Here is a 21206-nt window from a genome sequence, read left to right as displayed (position 1 = left end):
CGAGTGTTTCCTGGGCCCCGGAAGCTTTGACTCAGGGTGGTCAGCAGGATATGGTTAGGACAGGTGGCTTGGGTAGAGAGCCTCTGGCCAGGCAGGTGCTTGCCTGGGTTTATGTAGTGTCAGTGATGTTTATTCTGTGTGTGAGAGATTACCCACTGATCTTCCTCAGGGCAGGAATCAAAACTCGGTTAAGGTGTCTTCCTGTCAGACACATAGTAGGTGTTCTGTAAATTAAGGGTGTTAGCACACTTTTGTAAGTAAATTCCCTGAAAATAAAGACTGCATTTATGAAATCAATGTCTCTCTCTCTCACTATGTCTGTCTGTCTGTCTGCCCCAACCCCTTTCTATCTCTTACCTCTCTATCTCTGGAAACTGAACCTTTGAGTTGTAGTTTATGCAGAAAGCCAATGTGGTCTGAGAGGGAGGCGGTGTTCGTACCTTTGAACACCCTCTGCTAAGTCAGCTGCAGCCAGCGGCTGGTGTGGCGAGGGGGGAAACAGAGGCAGTCTGGTCAGGAGGTCTGCCTAGTCCCTGAAGTTTATGGTGTCTGCGTTCCTCCTTAATGTCTGCACTTCCTCAGGACAGTCTCTCTTGAACTGGGTGTGGCCATTCTTAAGGCTGCCAAGTCCTGTGTTTCTCCTGATGCTGCCTGGACCAGGGGTGTTGTAAAGATTCCTTTCTACAGTACGTGTTACAAACGTGTCCTTAAAATGTAGAGTATAAAAGTGCTCCCATATGCTCTTCCTGTCCCTTGACATTCGCTATTGTTAGTAATGTCAGATCTGTGCGTACTGTATCATATGGGCGGTGGCTTCCTGCTACCATGCGTTTAGTTAACGCTTCTATGACTTCATACCTGTAAGGGACTTTCCAACATAAAGCTGTACATAGCATTTGCAACAGTAAGCAGTTAGGTTTACAGTGTTATGAACTGTCTTAGCCTTTTGTGAAATCTGAACTTTTTTGTTCTGTTTTGCTGAGTTTTTTTTTTTTGTTTGTTTGTTTGTTTAAAGCATATCCTATAAGTACAGCACATTCTTTGGTTTCATCCCCTCTCCTGTCAGAGTGGCTACACAGAAATTTGCTCCTGGAGCACTGTCTAGAGATGGGTGAATGGGTAGGTGGGAGGTCGGTTCTCCTTGACTCCTGAAAGCTTGACTGTGCTTTTAACTTGTATTCATATGGGATGTCTTTCTTTTTTCCAGCCTTTCTTCTGCATTAGTGGATGGCAGACAAATTAAAGAATTATTTGATTAGTGTCAGCAACTACCCGAGACTACACAGTACAGACTGAGAGAGGAAAGGTGTAATTAGATTGATAGTGCTTGTACAACCCGGGACTATCCGCTCGGTAGCCACACCCACAGTGGTCTGGGCTCTCCCACATCAGTTATTAGTCAAGAAAATGCCGGACTGACTTGCCTACAGGCCAGTCTGATGGAGGCTTTTTTTTTTCAATTGAGGTTCCTCTTCCCAGGTAACTCGAGTTTGTTTTAACTTGACAAAACAAAAACAGGATATACAGCAAAACAACAGCAACTAAAACAAACAAACAAACAAAAAAAAAAAACAAAAAAAAAAACAAAGCAAAAACCCCCAATCTAGATGAAATCTACCTACTTGTACTTCATTTTCTAGTAATTCTCATTGCTTTCAAATTGGAGAGAGGAATTTTAGTGACTGTGTTATAGCAACTGAAAGTCAGGAAACATGATTATGATCATGTATTTTTTTTAAATTCATCAAGACTGATGTTTCTAAGTATGGACTTGGGACCCAGAAGGCCTGTGTTCAAATCCTGTCTCAATTCATCACATTGGGCAGCTTACTTGGCTTTCTGGGCCTTGCTTTTTCATCTGTGAAATGAAGGTATACCATCTGCTTGACAAGATTATGGAAAATATGGCTGAAATAATATACAAGTGTTTGACACAATGCCTGACAGGTAAAACTCAACCCAAGGTAGCTGCTTCTACAGCAAGTTAAAAGTACGGTGAGAGTCAATTTTATTTTATCTTTTTCAAGATGTATTTATTTATTATGTATACAGTGTTCGGCCTGCATGTATCCCTGCAGGCCAGAAGAGGGCACCAGATCTCATTACAGGTGGTTGTGAGCCACCTCGTGGTTGCTGGGAATTGAACTCAGGACCTCTGGAGAAACAGTCAGTGCTCTTAACCTCTGAGCGACCTCTCCAACCCGAGAGTCAACTTTAAATACACACACTGTGATCATTAATACCGACTGTCAACTTGACAAGATCTAGCATCATTTAGGAGACAGGTCTCTGAGCTTGCCTGTGAGGGAGTTTCTAGATTGGTAGACTGGATTAACTAAGGTGGAAAATCCACTCCAAATGTGGATGGCACCACCCAGTGGGCTGGGATTCTGGACTGAGTAAGAAAATGAGCTGAGCATCAGCGTCCATCTCTCTCTGTTTCCTGACAACAGATGCAATGTGACCGGGTGCTGCACGTCCCCATTGCCATGACTTCCCTGTCACGATGGACTCTGTCCTCTCCACCTGGAACCTGAAATAAACCCTTCCCTCCGTCAGCAGCCTTTGTCAATTATTTTGTTAGAGCCATGAGAAAAATAATATACTCACCTTTGGGGTGGGGAGAGTAACCCCAGGATACATGACCGAATTAGTCTCTGAAAGAACAGAAATATTTCTATGTCTTCGCTTGGCATGCTGAGTGCCACCTGCTCTATCGCTTATCCCCGTGTGTCACTATTATGTCTTGTGTATGTCACTGTATGTCCTGTTACTGTATAGTCTCCATACCTAAGTGGAGACTCACCAGGAGCCCATAGATAAGAGACTTCGGGATATCTGAGACTTGATTTTTAGAGAGACTTTGAATAATTTAAGAAACTTTGGACTTTTAACTGTTGAAGTTTTAGTGACAATGTAAGACCTTTAAGAAACTGAAATGTTTTATATTGTGCTGTTGACGTTACTGTGAGACCTTGAGGACAAACTCGGTTATGGTTTCATGGTGTTGTATTTGTGTGTCAAGGGGTCACTTGTCTTGGTCGGTTTTTGTAAACTTGACACAAGTAAGAGTTACCCTGGAAGAGGAACCTCAGTTGAGAAAATTGTCTCAATTTTCCCCATCAGATTGTCTGTCAGTAATCTGAAGGGAATTTTCTTGCTTAGTGATTGATGGGGATGGCGCCACCCCTGGGCAGGTGGTCTCGTGTTGTGTAAGAAAACTGACTGAGTGAGCCACCAAGGAGCAAGATGGTAAGCAGCACTCCCCCGTTGTCTCTACCTTGAGTTCCTGTTTGGATTGTGAGAAGTCAGAAAAGGCCGTTAGTAAAGGTACAGCCTCCGTGGCAGTAGATGCCCAGGGATTGAACAGATCATGGGGAGAAATTGAAACGTGGCATCATGTGGCAAGGTCAGAGTCCCTGAAGAAACTTCTTCCTCCCTCTGAGGATAGACTATGCTGTGGAACTCTGAGCAAAATAACCCTTTTCTCCCCAGGATGTCACTATGGTCATGGTGCTTTATCACAACAGTGGAAACTAAGACAGTGTATGTGGAGGTAATTTTGATGTTGCAGTGCAAAACCTAGCTCTTGCCTCAAGGGGAATGTGGTGGTTGGTTCTTCAACAAATAGGAGTGATTACCATGGCCCCAGAACACGGATTCATTTTTCCCTGGGTGACAAGTTCCAACTGAGCAAACAGAGCGAATTAGGTCAGGGGGACCATCAATTAGGTAGCTTACAGCTCACAAGGAAAACTAGGGAGCTAGTGGTCTGCTAAGTCAGTACAATGCAAAGGTTTGACCCCTATTGAAAGGATGTCAGGTCAAATGCAAAGTGGGTGGTGAATGGGAGCTAAAGATAGCCCAAGATAATGTGTCCCTGGATCGTTAACATTCTAACTCTCCCCAGTAAGAGAGTCTTAATTAGTCCACCAGCCTTGTAGAATCTTTAACTTAAATCTATGTTGTTGTTTTCTTTCTGGGAACTGCAGTTCACAATTACATGTTTGTATTTATTGAAAGAGTATCTATCTATCTATCTATCTATCTATCTATCTATCTATCTATCTATCTATCTGTTGAAAAGCTTAACATTACTTTAGGCCTTAGAGTAAGAACGCTGGTTTCTCGCTCCAACTCACTCTTCTCTCACGAACGACAACCGTTTCCATCTTTTGAAGCTGCCCTTTTGATATAGTAACTGCTTCTATTTTTATATCTAGGACAAAATTGCTGTTGATGTAGATGTGTGGTTTTGTTATTGAGTTTGTGTTTGTGTGTGTCACACTGACCCCAGGATTGGGAAAAAGCTTGATTTTGAGTCACAGTCCCCAGTGACCTTTTGATGTCTTACCATGTGAACCTTGGGCTCCCTCGGGAAACGGTCTTCAGTCTGCTCCCCGCAGTCAAGCACTGTTAGGTAGGTATTCCTTCTTCTCCCTAGAGTGCCCTTCTCTGTGCTGATTCTTTTCTCCCATCTGGTGGTCATTTTCTTGCTTTTGGCTCCAGGATGGGTAGATATGTTTTTGCCATGCTGTGTCTATTCTCATTTTGATCAAGCATCTTCTTCACTAGACTATGGAAGCAGGGTACTTGGAAAGCACACATGACAATGTCTTTTATTTCCTTGGTTAAAAAATGGGTATGGAATTTGGCCTTATAATCCATTTTCGCTCATCACTGTGAAGTTTCATTTCCCCTCAGCTTCTAGCACTGTATTTTAAAAAAAAAATTTTAATTTTTTTTTGGATCTTTATATTTACATATATGAGTGTTTAACCTGCAAGGATATCTGTGCATCATATGCATGAAGTGCCTGCAGGGGCCAGAAGAAGGTGTCAGATTCTCTGGGACTGGAGTTACAGACACACAGCTACCATGTGGGTGGTGGGATTTGAACCGGGGTCCTCTGGAGGAACAGCCAATGTTCTTAACCTCTGAGCCATCTCTTCAGCCCCAGCTTTCAGCATTGTTGATGAAGATGTCTTGTGCCTTGCAGATTGCTACTCCTTGGTGTGATTCCTCACTTTCTGCTCCCCGCCACCCCCCCCCCCAGTATTCCAAAGTTTCAATCGTCTATTTTACTGAGGGTTTACTTACTTATTTATTTTTTGTGATAGTATCTCACTGCATAGCCCTGGCTGGCCTGGAATTCACTGTGGTGATAAAGCAGTTGTCATACTTCCAGAGATCTACCTGCCCCTGGGTGGTAGAAAGAACTTTAGGATTAAAGGCACACACCACCAAGCCCAGCTAGTTTGAGGAGCTTGAACAGCAACAAAGCATGTATGTGTGTGCAGTGTCCATGGATCCGGAAGAGGGCATAGAATGCCCTGGAGCTGAAGTTGCAGGTGGTTGTGAGCCGGCTGCCATGGCTGCCGGGAACTGAGCTCTGCAAGAGCGCTGTGTGCCCTCAACTGCTGTGCCTCCCTCCAGCCACAAGGAGCTTTGAAAAGTCCTTCTAAGGAATATAGAATTGGGTTGCTCTGGAAAACACTTATCTCACGCTCTTTCTCTGCTCTTTGTGGTTTGTTTCCAAAATCATATAAACAGGCGATGTATTTATTTCTTTACTATTTATTGATGCTGAAGGTTGAGTCCAGAGCCTTTTTCTATGCCCTGCTCTGCTATGGCTGGGCTATAGCCTTAGTTCCTAGCAGAAGTTTTTCCTTTTATAGTTTTTATTTAAGCTGGGCAGTGGTGGTACACACCTTTAATCCCAGCACTCTGGAGGCATATGTGTGTTTTGTATATAAGTCAGGTTACAACTGGGAGGGAGTTGGTTCTCCCCTTCCACCCTTTTAGGTCCTGGGAATGGGGCTTGGACTTGGGTTGCCAAGCTCGGCTGCAGAGTTCTTTAACCATCTCTCCTAGCCCCTCCTTTTTCTTTCTGAGAAAAAGATAACCATCACCACCACCGCCTCCTCTTCCTCTTCCTCCCCTTCCCTCCCTCTCTCTTTCCCTCTCCCCATTCCCTGCTTTCCTCTCCATCCTTTTTTTTTTTTTTTTGCTGGGGAATGGAACCCAGGGTACACATGGTCCAGACAAGTGCTCTGCCACTGAGCTGTATCCGAGTCCTATCGCATTTTTGCTTGTGGTTATTTTAACCCAGAGCTCGGAATGTTCTTATTTTAGAACATTCTGTTTTTGATTTTTTGGGATACAGTGTGTGTTATTTCTTTGATGGTAATGATGCTGGTGTTTTTATGGTAGGAGCCTGGGCAGTGGCAGCACTAACAAGACAGACGGCCACTGGTCCTTAATAGACCAATTAGACAGACAGATGATAGTGAAAAAGTCACATATACCCCCCTTCCACCATATCTGCTTTTAGGGCCTGATATGAGGAGATATATATATCTCCCTCTGTTTTACATGCAGGGGTATTTTGTGTGCCTCTGTATACTACGTGCATATAGGACCTTCAGAAGCCAGAAGAAGGTGTTGGATGCCCTGTGACTGGATGTGTTGTGAGCCCCCCTGGGGGTGCCGAGAGTTGAACCTGGGCCCTGCTCTTAACTACAGCCCCAAGGTTTAGGTTGAAGTAGAAGGTTAGGAAGTGTGCTTACCTAAGCAGTTCTGGTCAAGGTGTGCAGCATTGGCTCAGCATTGGTTGAGCATCGGTCTCTCCCGAAAGGTGGTTTGACAAGTCAGAGCTGAGTGGATTCTCTTTCCAGGAGACTGGCCTCCCCTCTGGTGGAACCAGGCTTCAGTCTTTCCCTTCCAGCGTGAGACGCCTGAGAAAATCCCAAAGCTTTGTGGTTGGGGTGGAGGTCAGGATTAGTAGCCATCTGCAGTGTTTGCTAAGCCTGCTCTCTGTGTGTCTTAACTTGTCTTCACCGGTGTGGAGGGCCTGGTTGGTGCCACACATTGCTTTTGGCCTGGCAGCCAGAGGCCGGGGTCACTGCTGCCGCTGGTAGAATCTTGTAAACAGTGCTCGCATGCAGGAGTACCAGGAGCATTGCTCAGGAGGCCAGAATACAGACATGGCACACCTTTCCGTATCCTATGCCCAGTCACATGCCATCGTGCCCCAGCTTCAGTGCCTCCAGAATATGTATGCCCTGCGTCTGACTATCCTCTCTGACCTGGGTGAAGAGCCATCAGTGCCACAGAGTGCTCCTGTTGGCATGGCTTCTTCTGACCTTTCTGCAGATGGTGTGTAAGAACCCGTCTAACAAGTCTCAGTACATTCCTCAGCTTGTTAACCTAAGAGTCATTACTCCAAGGGCTGTTTCCTTAGCAGCCCAAGTTCAGGTTGCCTTTAAGCCTGTTCCTAGCGTTTCCCTGACACCAGTTTCAGTATACCTGAGCCCCCCATTCAGAAGTCTGGTCTTCACATGCAGATCCTAATATCTTAAATAGTAAATGCAGCATACATCCCTGTCAACCCATAGCTACTTAATTATCGAGTGAAAGGATGATATAATATAGAATTAAAGATAGTGCTGGAGTTTTTTATTTTGTTGTTGTCGTTTGGTTTTTGTTTTTGTTTTCCATTTCCTATCCCCTCAGTTTTATGGACTCAAGCTCATAGTGAAATGCATCCCCCCCCACACACAACACATTGTTTTGATTAACGCACATTTTTGTCAGCTTGACACAAACATAGACCTATAAGGGAAGAGGGAATCTCATTTGAGGAATTGCCTCCATCAGAGTGGCCTATAGGCAAGTCTGTGAGGTATTGTCTTGATTAATGATTGATATGGGAGGGCCCTGCTCACTGTGTGGGGCCCTGGGTTCCATAAGAAAGCAGGCTGCCCAAGCCTGAGGAGCAAGCTGGTATGCAGAGTTCTCACATGGCTTCTGCTTCAGTTCCTGGCTCCAGGTTCCTGCCTTGGCTTCCCTCAGTGGACTGTGCCCCTGGATGTGTAAAGCAAATGAAACATTTCCTCGCCATGTTGCTTTTGGTCAGTGTTTTATCGCAGCAACGGAAAGCAAACCAAGACAAGCGTTTTCTAGCGGTATCCCATTTTAAAATTTCAACCCTAGTCACCCGTTAGTTGTTCGACTTCCAGTCCTCCTGCTTCCTATGGGATTATCGTCCTGTGTCACTACCCACTTTGGTGCTGGGAATCAAACTCAGGTCCCCTGTAAGAGCAACACACTCTTAACCGCTGAGCCATCTCTTCAGCCCCACTCTGGTGAGTGGATGTTTGTATACCTGTGCTGCCACAGCATACATATGGAGATCAGAGGATAGTTTGTGAGAGTCAGTTCTTCCCTTCCATCCTATAGGTGCTGGGCATAGAACTCAGGTCGTCAGGTTTGGTGGCCAGTGTCTTTAACCACTGAGCCATCTGGCTGGCCCCATCTCTGTGTTTTAACAGTAAGGCCTTTTAGGTATCCTGTTCTGAACTCTTAGGTAGCCTGTTCATTCACAAGAAGCACTGGGTCCTTCTAGAGGACACTGGCATTAAAGATACATCTGGACACTGGGGGATAAGTGAGAATTTCCTGCATTCAGCTGAAGGTTGACCAGATGTCCCTAGATCAGAAGCTACTGTTTAGGGAGGTTCTACAGCTAATTTCTTTTTTTTTCTTATTTATTTTTGAGTTTTGCATGTGTATGTGTGTGTGCTGTCCTTGCATGTGTATGTATATTTGTGTGTGGGCACATGTTTTTGCAGATGTATGTATGTGAGATGTTTCTCCACCTTATATATTGGGGCAGGGTCTCTTTATATATGTATTTAATACATTTATTCATTTATTTTACATCCTGGCTGCAGTTTCCCCTCCTTCTTCTCCTCCCAGTCCCTCTTCCCATCCCCCTTCTGTCCCCCCCCCCCAAACTACTCCTTCTCCCTTTCTGTTTAGGAAAGGGCAGGTCTCTCATGAGTAGCAACAAACAAAACATGGCCTATCAAGTTGCAGTAAGACTAAGCACCTCCCCATGTATTAAGGCTGGACAAGGTGACCCAGGATGAGGAGTAGGGTCCCAAAAGCCGATAAAAGTGTCAGAGACAGAGAGACAGGGTCTCTTTATTTGAACCAGATCTTGCAAGTTTGACTAGTCTATCTAATCAGCTTTCTCTCGGAACCCCATTTCCACCTTCCGTGCTGGGTTTACCCTGGGCCACCATGCCCAAATGGCATTTAGATGGTGGCTAGGAATCCGAACTCTGGTTCTCATGTTTCATAGCAAATCCTGCCGAGCCCTGTCCCCAGCCAGGGACCCCAGTTTCCTTGTGAAAACACTTTTGAAGCATTGCATGTAACAGACATGTTCATATGTCTTTAAGTGTGTTTCTGTCTCATCCCTTTTTGAATCTGGATTCTACTGGTCTAGAATCAGTTTCCCAGATCAGCCCTCTGGTTTCTCGTAGCTTAAAATAGCTTTTTTTTTTTTTTTTTTTAAAAAAAAAAAAAAACCTCAATGAGTGGTTCTGTAGCATGAATACATACCTAGAAAGTAAATGAAATAAACACATCAATATTTGTCTTTAGTGTCTAGGATGAGGCTGGGAACACATTCAGTGCTCTGAGATTAGTTGCTGATTTCATTCAGTAACTGTTGGAAACTCTCTTGGGAGAATGTTTCATACTGTTCGTTGCTGGGAACCTAATACAAACCAGTTTCAAATACAAACCTCCCCTTTTGCTTAGCAGAAAGCCCTGTATTAGGGTGATGTATTAGTTACTTTCCTTGCTGCTGTGGACCAAATACCCACCAAGAAGCAACGTAAGGGAGGGAGGGCTGATTTTGGCTTTCCTCCGAGGGATACAGCCCATCATGATGGGACAGCTGAGCAGCAGGACTAGGAGGCAGCTGTAGTCGGGAAGCACAGAGGTAAATGATGGTGTTCCCATCACTTTCTTCCTTTTCTTCGTTCTGGGACCCCAACTTGCAGAATGGTGCTGCCCACATTGAGGTGGCCTGTCCCACTTCGGCTAACCCAATCTACAAATTCTCTTGGACAGGTAGGTCCCAGAAATTAAACTCCCATTGTTGGGTTTAGTGGCAGGCTCCTTCACCTGTTCAGCCACCTCACTGGCCCAAGATAGTTTTCATTTTTTTATTTTCACTTTATGTGTATGGGTGTTTGCCTGTGTTTAAGTGCACTGTGTGCATGTAGTATCCATGGAAGCCGGAAGAGCGGGGTCACATCTCTTGAAACTGGGGTTCCAGGTGGTTTTGAGCTGCCATGTGGGTGCTGGAAATGAAACCTAGGTTCTCTGCAAGGACAGTAAGTGTTGAGCCATCTTTCTATTCCCCAAGATCCTTACTTTTATGGAATTAAATATATGTGTTTTTCTTGAAGACCCAATGTGATGATATATTGTGTACCCTAATAAAGATGTCTGAGGATCAGAGGACAGAGCCAGCCACTAGATTAGACATAGAGACCAGACAGTGGTGGCACACACACTTAATCCTATCACTTGGGAGGCAGAGATCCATTTGGATCTCTGTGAGTTTAAGGCACACTGAAAACACAGCCAGGCAGTGGTGGCATACACCTTTAATCCGAGTACTGGTGAAAGAACCCCCAGAGGAGATCTTCCTTCAGGAGAGACCCCAAGCCCAAGGAACACACCGAAACCACCGATCAGATGCAAAAGCAAGAGGGTTTATTAGATACATGGGTACCCGGGGCGAAGTCTCTAGGAGGACTTGCGCGCCTTCCTAGGGCAAAGGGGACTTTTTATGGGATTCCAGGGCAGAGGCGCGGCTACAGAAGGAAGAAGCATAGTTACAGGGTCCCTATTGGTTGTTTCAAAGAAGGCCAGGGTGAACTTGGGGTCGTATGTGTGTGGCTGATCTGGCCTTGCCCAGGCCAGCTGCTTATTCCTCAAGGCCAGGGGCCCGCCATAAAATATCTTTATTTAACCCAACTGTCTTTCTCCCAAGGCCGCTGACCACAATTATCTCCTCCCTAAGCCAGATGGCTGGCCACAGTTATCTCTCCCTCCCAAGGCCGGATGGCTAGTTAGTTACAGCTGTGTACTTCTGTCTTTCTGTTTCCTTCAGAATGGCGTTTCTTAGGCTAAGTTATTGGGGGGGCCATTTCATCGGCCCAACGCCCCATGTCCTCATAATGGAGCGGGGGTCTTTCACTGGGAAGCACACACGTCTTTAATTCCAGGACGTGATGGCAGGGCGGAGAAAGGTATATAGGGTACAAGGAAATAGGAACTAAAGAAGCTCAGCTGAGACCCTTAGGGGTGAGGACTCAGAGGCTTTCAGTCTGAGGATTCATGGAAACAGGATCGGCTGAGGAGTTGGCAAGGCGAGGTTGGCTGTGGCTTGCTCTGCTTCTCTGATCTTTCAGTGTTCACCCCAGTATCTGGTACTGGGTTTTTTTTTTTTTAAATTAAAAGACCGTCTAGATTCGAACAACCACCCAAAGTTTTCTGCCTTGATCTAGCCACTCAGTCAACTAACACCAGTGAGGCATGACCAGACATGTTAGCCCGTGGAACATGTAGGAGTTAGGCTGAGGTAGCTGGACTCTGTCTCCAGGACACTGGATGTGTTGTGGGAAGCCCTAAGTCCTTATCAGAGCTGGGTGTCAGTGTTCCTGGGGCTGCCCCATGCCTGTTGCGACTCAGGGAGGTGGGTGGGAAGGTGGGTAGTGTGGACCTGTGGAGGAGGCGTTTGATAAATGTGGAGTAGTGTGAGGTCAGATGTCTTTGGGCTGTTCCTGGGCTCACCCTGGAGGAGAGGGGGGTTGGCACTTGAGCCAGATGAATGGTTCTTTTCCCCGACTCTTAATTCTGAACCTGTCTGTCCTTTCTCCTGCAGCTGAAGAGATGGCATTTGTGAAGAGTGGATGGTTGCTTCGACAGAGTGAGTAGACACTTGAGTCTGCTAAAACAGATCACGTTTGCAAACAGTTCCTGTCTGGTTCATGCTGTTGCCTTGCATCGCCTCTGGGGACTTTTCGAGCTGTGTGAACTGTTTGTGAAAACACGGAGGTGATAGGAACCGGGAAGCATGGAGGTCCCTGCCCCTTTTTCTTTCCTCAGTCCTGTGCTTTATTATTAAGGGTCGACTTGAGGCTGCTGAGGCTGAGCACACCTGGCTTCCGTCTCTGCCCTCTGTGTGTGGGAAACAGCCCGTCTTATGTGGGGCTGTGAAGGATCAGTAGGGAGACTTGCCTTGGTGGGCACACTGGCCTTTTGTTTCCAGTGGAAGCTCAGTTCTTGAGGTCGTCTCCTAGACCTGGCAGCTGTGGACATACGTGTTCTCCATATGCCAGCTGTTCATCTACTAGACTGCCACTCTAAGGTGCTGCAAAGCGGGGAGAGAGAGCCAGTTACCCGTTCCCAGACCTGGAGCTCTGCTCTGCTCCCCAGCTCTGTGGGTAGCCTTAGCCTCGACAGAGTGATTAATGCCGGCTTTACCTGATATTTCAGAGGGTAGCCTCAGTCCCTGAGGGCTACCTTCTTTTGAGTTTTGGGCCCTCAACCTCCTGGGGACAGGAGGCATGGGTGCCTTGGCAGACCCGAGGACAAGTCTTTTGCCAGCCCTCTGGCTGGCCTCTAGTTTTCTCCTTAGGCATTGCCATGCTCTTGGAAGGTGAGCTTTTTTTTTTTTTAAAGCTATTATCATTATCATTACATTATAATTTTTATATATGTTTTTCCCATCCATGATGGAATGTTGAAAGGCCCAGTCTTGGGTGGGCCTTGTGTAGGTATCCACAGCAGCTCTGTTCATGAGTACAGTAGTCATGTTGTGTCCAGGTGGCAATGTTCCACAGATCTCTTCTTTATCCTGTGGCTTTTGCATGGGTCCTGTCCCCTCTTCCTTGACGCTCCCTTGGAGGGGTGCGGCCTTAATTTTCAGTCTGCCTTTTCTGGTTTATTTCACGGCTTGTGCTTCGCTCGGCAGCCGTCCTGTGCTGTTAAAATGGGAGTGGCCCGGCTGCGTCTGTTTCCATCCATTCTGTGGGGGTGGCCGGTTTCCTCTATGTCTGCTGTGCACTGGGGACAGCCTTTGTTGTTTTAACCCAAAGCCGACTTTCCCCATTTCCTCCCACCTCCCCAGGTACCATTTTGAAGCGCTGGAAGAAGAACTGGTTTGACCTGTGGTCCGACGGTCACCTGATCTACTATGATGACCAGACCCGGCAGAGTATAGAGGATAAGGTCCACATGCCGGTGGACTGCATCAATATCCGCATGGGGCATGAGTGTCGAGGTAAGCAGTGCCCAGAGCTGCTGTGCCTCCCTTCCTTAATGAGTCTGTTTCAGTATCAAACTGGGCTGTGTCCAGGCAGCCGTGGTGGGGTTTGGGCACTCCATCATGAACATCATGATAAATGGATTTTTTTTAAAAAATTGGAGTTAGGCCCAGCCTGCATCCCTTTATCTTGGGAGAAGGAACCAGACTGCTAGCAACCCCAAGAAAGGTGGAACACCCCCCCCCCCCTTAGGTCATGCTGATTTTCTGATTTAGACACTTGGTGCATGTGGTAGTCTGGTCAGTTGCTTGAAGCCGTGTAGTACGTGGGATGCTGGGGTCGGTCGTGTTTTCTTTATGCTCACTTTACGAGGAGCAAATGGAGTCTTCCTTGCCTGCCAGCTTGACTGTTTCCCTTCTGTTTCTTAGTGAGACCCCCAGGTTATTTCCCATGTAGCAAGACAGACTGTCTTGTTCTCCACTTCTGTGGGTTGTTATTTCTAAGAATGTGTAAGGGGAGAGGGGAAGAAAAGCTATGGAGTGGGCCTCCATTCTGCTTGTTTCTCCTAGATATCCAGCCTCCAGATGGGAAGCCCAAAGACTGTCTGCTGCAGATCGTCTGCCGAGACGGGAAAACCATCAGTCTCTGTGCGGAGAGCACAGACGATTGCCTGTGAGTTTTGATTTCATTTCGATTCATTAAGTGACAAAGCATTTTCTGCTCCCGTTTCTACTTGTCAGGAGGGGAAAAGAATGGGACTCCCAGTCCAGGCTGGGACTGTAGGAAAGAAATACAACTGATGCTTTTCTTGGATCTAATTTCTTTCTTGTGTGTATGTACATGTATGTGCATATGTGTAAAGGCACACGTGTGCCATCGTAAGGGTGGCGGTCAGAAGACAATACGAGACAGGTCTTGTCAATTTTTCATTGTGTTTTCCCGCGAGCTCTGGTTTCCACTGTTCATTTCTCTATCATAAGAGTGCTGGGTTATATCTCTTAGTGCTGCACATATGAATTTTTTACACGAGTTACAGAGATTCAAACCCGGGTCCCTATGCCTTCATGGCCGATGCTTTTACCCACTGATCCATCTCCCTAGAACCCTTTATTCTGATTTCTGTCCCTCTTGCTCAAGCAGTCTGGTGGTTTGAATAAGAATGCCCCCCTCCTCGCCCGCCCCCCCCCAGCTCCTATTTTTGAATGTTTAGTCATCAGGGAGTAGCACTGTTTGAAAAGATTAGGGGTTGTGGCCTTACTGGAAGAAGTGTGTCACTGGGGGTAGACTTTGAGGTTTCAAAATCCTGTTCTAAGCCCAGGGTCTCTCTGCCTATGGATCAGGATGGAGGTCTCAGCTACTCCCCAGCTCCTGTCTGCATGCTGCCATGGTCCCCTGCCATGGTGATAATGGATTAAACCTCTGACACTATAAGCAAGCCTCCAAGTAAATACTTCTTTTTTTTTAGATAAGAGTTGCCATGGACATGGTGTCTCTTCACAACAATAGAACTGTAATCAAGACAGGCAGGATCCCAGAGTGAATGGCAAAACCTGTTAGCAGCTACTTTTCATTGATAGATTCACACTGGTCTTGTGCATGTGTGTATGAATGTGTACGAGAGAGAGAGAGAGAGAGAGAGAGAGAGAGAGAGAGAGAGAGAGAGAGAGAGAGAGAGAGAGAGACTGACTGTGTAGCCTTGGCTGACTTAGAACTCTCTGTGTAGACTTCAAACTCAACAGAGATCCATTTACCTCTGTCTCCCCATTGTTGGTATTAAAGGTATGTGCTGCAATGCCCGGATAAACGTTTTTAGGATTTCTTTTTACATTTTTATTAAAATTAAAATGTCTGTGTGTGTGTGTGGTGCACATGGGCTTCCTTGGTTGTCACAATGCCCTCTCCTGTTGGGTCTGTGCCCTCATTGGTCCTGTTGGACTGAGGACCTTACAGTTGGACCCCATTCTCATTTGATTTCATGTGTAAAGGCCCCATGTTCTGGTGAATCACACTCATCGATCGGTATTGGGGACCATAACTTGACCCTGTCTTTGGAAGGTGCATAATTCAATCCATTATAGAGACCTCTGAGGAAAGATGGGGAAGTAAGTCTGGATTGTCTTCTCCAACTATCAAGTGAAGTAAGGGAAAGCATCCATCTGCCTGTCCATCTGTCTGTCTGTCTATCGTCTACTTTCTGAGATGGCTGCATCTTTTGGCTGATCACATCATTAGGAAATGTTTACAGAAGCAGCAAGGGAGGCAGGCCGGGCTGGGGTACACCTGTCATCCTAGCACTTGGAAGGTGGAGGTGGGAGGGTCAAGAGTTCAAAAACAAAAATGAGCACAGAGGTAACAGGGAGCATTCTTTTTGATGGTAAACATGTCGCTGGTGTGCTGGCTCGTTTATTGCAGTTTGACACACTCTCTTGAGACAAGCAGCACTCCTCCATGGTCTCTGCGTCAGCTCCTGCCTCCAGGTAGATCCTGCCCTGCTTGAGTTTTGCCCTACCTGCTTCTGATGATGAACTGTTATGTGGAAATAAACCCTTTCCTCCCCAAGGTGCTGTTGGGCATGGAGTTTCATCACAGCAATAGTGACCCTAACTAAGACAATCGAAATCTCTTCACATCATGGAACATAGAATAGCCACTAAAAATGAAGCAGGGACGAAGGGTGTGGGTATACACCTGAATCCTCATACTCTGTGGGCTGAGGTGGGAGGATCTTGAATTCGGGGTCAGCCTAGACTACAGAGTAGGTTTCGAGCCAGTGTTGGCTGCTGATGAGATTACTTACAGAATATTTCACATGTATTAAAGAGAAGAAAACATTAAATGGTGTACATTGTGCTTTCAATGGTAAAGACTATAAATCTGTTCTTTAAATATACATGTTTTCTTAGTTCATGTCTTGAACAAGAGATGATTTGGTGGGTCTTGGGGTAAGGCCTGAAGTTGTTTTGGTTTGGGTTTGGTTTTGGTTTATTTTGGTGTGGGTGGGGTGGTATGAGACAGGGTCTTTGTGTACAGCACATGTTACCTCAGCTCATGGTAGTCCTCCTGTTGAAGTCTCCCAAATGCCGGGTTACAGGCTAGATGTCTCTCTTTAAACAAGCCTTTCCAGGAATGCTAACGCTAGCCTGGTTTTAAGAATCACTGGGATGTTGGATTACCTCAGCGTACCCTGTTTTTATTTTTCTCCAGGGCATGGAAGTTTACACTGCAGGATTCCAGAACGAACACAGTAAGTTGCCCACGGTGGATTTTTAAAGAAGAGCTATTGTTTTTTTTTTCCTTTTCACCGGGGTGTAGTTTTTGAACTGTAGGAAGAGCATGCTCCTGGTGCACTTCTGATTGGGACCAGATGGACTGATGAGAGAGGTCACTCTTGGTCTAAAAGGCACCGGGCAGCAGCGGAGCCTCTGGCCTCTTCCCAGGCCAGGAGCACTTGCTCAGCTGCGGCTGGGAGCTGAGCCAGGATGCGTCACCCTGCTGCTGCACTAAAAGGGTGTTTTAGTGAGGCTGGAGACTACCCCTGGAGCAGCAGGGGAGGCCCTTCCTTCTCAGAGAGCTGAAGCCTGTTGATCTTTGGTTTGCTGAGTAAAATGTGCCTTTGGTCCTAGCTCTCTTGTCTCACACAGGCTTACGTTGGCTCAGCGATCCTGTCTGAAGAGACCACAGTGGCCGCCTCGCCACCGCCCTACGCTGCCTACGCTACACCGACCCCTGAGGTAGGGAGCAGAGGTGGTGCCCGTGTGGGCAGCCGGGGCTCTCTGCTGCCTTGCCTTTTCTGTTTGTCTTCTCTTTTGTTTTTGGTTGTGGTTTTATTCTGAATTGTGAGTCAGGATCAGGGAAGTTAGAAGTACACTCAAAATCTCGTTATCCCAGAATATTCCTCATCCTCTTTACTTAGATGAAACAAAGCAATTGTTAGAGCTGGTGATGGAGCTCGGCTGACAGTGTGTTTGCCTCGCAAGCTGGAGGTCCCGGGTTCAGTTCCCAGCATGGCATAAACTGGGGGTAGCAACACATGCCTGGACTCTCAGCTCTTGGGAGGTAGAGGCTGCAGAGTCAGGAGATCAAGATCGTTCTTGGCTCCATAGGAGGCCAGCTTAAGCTAGAGATTCTCTCTTAAAAGAAACAAAAGACCTAATATCTATCTATCTATATATGTAAGTTCTTTTCCACTGAGCTCTCTCGCCCTGTTTATAGATTTATTAATTAAAGGAAAAACACTTATTTGTGTGTGTGTGTGAGTGTGAGTGTGTGTGTGTGTGTGTGTGTGTGTGTGTGTGTGTGTAGTGCACAGGTAGAACTCAGAGGACAGCTTGCCGACGACACTGGTTCTCTCCTTCCACTGTGTGGGTCTTGAGGATTAAACTCAGGTCACGGGCTTGGAGGCGAGCACCTTTATCTGGGGAGCCATCTGGCCAGCCCTGAATCTGTTTATCTATGTTTACTGGAAAATCTTGCAAGGTTTATCGACAAAAGCTCCCTAAGCTGATGGATCATGTTGAGAGAGAAGTATTGCTTCCTGCCCCAAGCTTCCTGCCCTCCTCTCTCTGTCTCCTCTTCACTTTTTATGCTTATTTTTTGTTTTGTCAGCCTTTCACAGTTTTCAGCATAGTGATTTTATACACGTTTGTTAGATTTGTAAGTATTTCATTATTTCCAAGTGGCTGTGTACTGTAAACTCTTGATCATTTTCCCCTCAACTTCCAAGTTCTGGGATTATAGTTGTGTAGAATCACACCCTGTCATGTTCTAAAATTTGTATTCTTTATGTTTTTGGGGGGAGCAGGAAAGGGTTTTGAGATAGGGTTTCTCTGTGTAGCCCTAGCTGTCCTGGAACTCACTCTGTAGACCAGGCTGGCCTCAAACTCACAGAGATCCACCTGCCTCTGCCTCCCTAGTGCTGGGATAAAGGCATGTGCCACCACTGCGCAGCTAAAATTTGTATTTTTTATGTCTTAATATATAAAATGTGAATATATCTCATACTGATTTTTCTTACAATTTTTTTGTTTTGGGTAGCATTTTTATTTTTTCACATATTTTTATTCATTTCATAATTACTGACTGAAACATTTTTATAGTAGTTACTTTAAAACTCTTTCCAGAGCTGAGTGTGGTGGTGCACACCTTTAATCTCAGTACTCAGAAAGCAGAAACATGTGGATCTTTGTGAGTTTGAGGCCAGCCTGGCCTACATAGAGAGTTCATTCTAGGCTAACAAGTAGACTGTTGCAAAAAAAAAAAAAAAAAAGATCTTTTCTAGGTTCAGCGAGAGATGTCTCAAGGGAATAAGGTGAGAGGAGAGAGAGAGAGAGAGAGAGAGAGAGAGAGAGAGAGAGAGAGAGAGAGAGAGAGAGAGCAGAACATGTAGCGTCCTCTTCTTGCCTCTGATGCATGTACAGGCATGTGTACCTTCTACACATGTATGTTTGCATCCACACCCATACACTGCACATAGACCACCCATATACCAGAGCCCAACATACAGATTCTTTCTAGATAATTCTAGCATCTTTCCCCTCAGGTGCTGAGATGGAATCTGGGGTTTCTCCCATGCCTAGCAAGCTCTGTCCACTGAGCTCACCCCAGCCCTCCCACTGACATCCCTACCGTCTCAGTGTGGGTGTTTTCTGTTATCACTCTGTTTGAGATCTTCTTGGCTTTTTGTGTGACAAATGGTTTCTGATCAGAACCTTGACATTTTAAACACTGAGCTTTATTTTCATCGTGTGTTTGGGTGGGAGTGGAAGTCCAGTTTCTCAGCCCACAGCCAGGGATGGCTTCCAGCTCAGGAGCGTAGGTTCTCTTAGAACACCTTGCTGGGAGGAGAGGACACCCGGTTACTGTTCCGGTGTCTCCACTGACAGGTGCATGGCTTCCGGTACACCACTCCCCACCTGGCCTTTATTGATTCCAATGGGATGAGAAGGACAGATTGCTTCTCCTCGGCCACAGTGGACTCCATGGCCCACTCCATGGTCTGCTGCTGCTAGAGTAGGTGTCTTGTCTTCGGGATGAAGTCCAGATGCTCCTTGCTCATCTTCTTCTGGCTGTACTCTAAGGGAGCAGGGGAGGCTTGTAGCTGCTGAGCATGCTAGTTAGGGCCTCCACCTCTGACCTTTGGTGACAGGAGTAGCGTGTTCCTACAGGTGGTTCTTATATGTGTTTGCTTAGAACGGGGGAGTTACTGTCTGAAAATACTCCCTCTTGCTAGGCTGTCATTTCTTCAGGTCTTTGGGCAGAGAAAGCAGACTTTTCCTGGGGCCCTTTTTGTCTGCACTCATTGGGATATCTGAGTTACTAGCTTCTCCATTGTCCAATCTGGGGCATGCCATAGTACGCCTGTAGAGGTGGGCAGATACCAGTGTATGTATGTATGTATGTATGTATGTATGTATGTATGTATGTATGTATGTATTCAAATTTCTAAATGGTCTTATTAAATAAAAAACACGGAGCCAAATCTAGGGGTGAAAGCTTTAGAGATTAGGGAAATAGGGAAAGACACCAGCCAACCTTACCTCACCAGCTCTGCAGCTTCCAAATGCGAGCTACTTCCTGTCTTACCTGCACCTTTATATGCCTTGCTTTTCTGCCCTCTCATTGGCTCTTAGCCCAGCTACCTCACTTCCTTGTCTGTACAGACCTCCAGGTCTCTATGGTTGGTACTGGGATTAAAGGTGTGTGTCACCACAGTTGGTTCTGTTCCCTAGTGTGGCCTTGAACACACAGAGACCCTGCCTGATAAGTGATTGGATTAAGAGTGTGTGCTACCTGACTTTGTTTACTTAAAATGGCTGACCTTTTCCCCTCGATCTCCGGGCAAGCTTTATTTATCAAAGCACAAATAAAGGGCTGGAGAGATGGCTCAGAGGTTAAGAGCACTGACTGTTCTTCCAGAGGTCCTGAGTTCAATTCCCAGCAACCACATGGTGGCTCACAACCATCTGTAATGAGATCTGATGCCCTCTTCTGGCCTGCAGTCATACATGCTGTATACATAATAAATAAATAAATCTTAAAAAAAAAAATTTAAAAAAAGCACAAATAAAATATTACCACATATGTATGTATGTATGTATGAATGTATGTAGATTAAAATATAATCGCATCATTCTCCTCCCTCCCCCCATGCCTCCCATGTATGTCACCCCCTCTCCATCCCTACACACCCCTGCTCCTGGTCAGAGAACAAGTTTTAGGACTTGTTCATTCCTTCCACAGTGTGAGTTTCAGGACGGAGTGCATGTCATCAGGCCAGGTGGCAAGTGCCTTTACCCACTGAGCCATGTCACCAGCCCTTCAGAATTGTGTTTCTCACAGGACTTTCTCTTTTCGCAGGTCTATGGCTATGGTCCCTACAGTGGCGCATACCCAGCAGGAACTCAAGTCGTCTATGCTGCCAATGGGCAAGCGTATGCTGTGCCCTACCAGTACCCATACGCAGGTAACTCATGCCGGCTGCTGCTCCTGGTCTATGCATGGGGTGGGGAACAAGGGAGATTCTTACTTTTCAGTGTGAAGTTAAATGAGCTACGCTTTCTACTGGAGACCCCAAATCACTTTATCACTGTGATTTTTGCTTAGTTTTTTCTTTAATGGTCTTCTGGATTTTTACGTATTTTTACGGTACTAGAGTAATTTTAATTTAAAAAAAGATTCATTTTATTTGTTTTTTTTTTGTGTGTGTGTGTCGTATATATGTGTGTGGATGAATGTGTGTCACAGTTCATGAGGGGAAGTCATAGGAAAACTGGAGAGACAACTCATTGTTCTATAACTCAAGGTTATGTTGGGCCTTTGCTTCCAAATCTTTTGGAAAAAAAAATTGTATTTTTTCTGCCTTATTTCTTCAGCATTGAAGTCTAGAGGACTGAGGATATGGCTCAGGTGATAGAATCTTGTCTAGCATGCATAAAGTCCCAGCACAACATAAAACTGGATGTGGTGGAGGCAGGAGGATCAGAAGTTCAAGGTTTTCCTCAGCTGTGAATTAAGTCAAGGCTGTCCTGGATAGCATGAGACATGTCTCAAAATAAACAGCAAAAGGAGGAT

At 45.9% G+C, this 21206-nt stretch overlaps 1 protein-coding gene across 1 annotated transcript in view; it reads left to right on the top strand.

Annotated features, from left to right (window-relative positions):
- Plekhb2 (pleckstrin homology domain containing B2) overlaps positions 1 to 21206 on the top strand; it is a 35753-nt gene that overhangs the window by 1688 nt on the left and 12859 nt on the right. Inside the window, exons 2-7 of the mRNA XM_028865336.2 lie at positions 11753 to 11797; positions 13001 to 13153; positions 13706 to 13808; positions 16341 to 16380; positions 16778 to 16867; positions 20493 to 20598. Of these exons, the coding sequence (XP_028721169.1) occupies positions 11761 to 11797; positions 13001 to 13153; positions 13706 to 13808; positions 16341 to 16380; positions 16778 to 16867; positions 20493 to 20598 (529 nt within the window). The 5' untranslated portion in view covers positions 11753 to 11760. The remainder of the gene's footprint in view (positions 1 to 11752; positions 11798 to 13000; positions 13154 to 13705; positions 13809 to 16340; positions 16381 to 16777; positions 16868 to 20492; positions 20599 to 21206) is intronic.

The sequence above is a fragment of the Peromyscus leucopus genome, chromosome 16_21 (assembly GCF_004664715.2).
Source record: "Peromyscus leucopus breed LL Stock chromosome 16_21, UCI_PerLeu_2.1, whole genome shotgun sequence".
NCBI lineage: Eukaryota > Metazoa > Chordata > Mammalia > Rodentia > Cricetidae > Peromyscus > Peromyscus leucopus.
The sequence above is the reverse complement of the archived record's forward strand: the minus strand, read 5'-3'. Positions and strand labels throughout refer to the sequence as shown.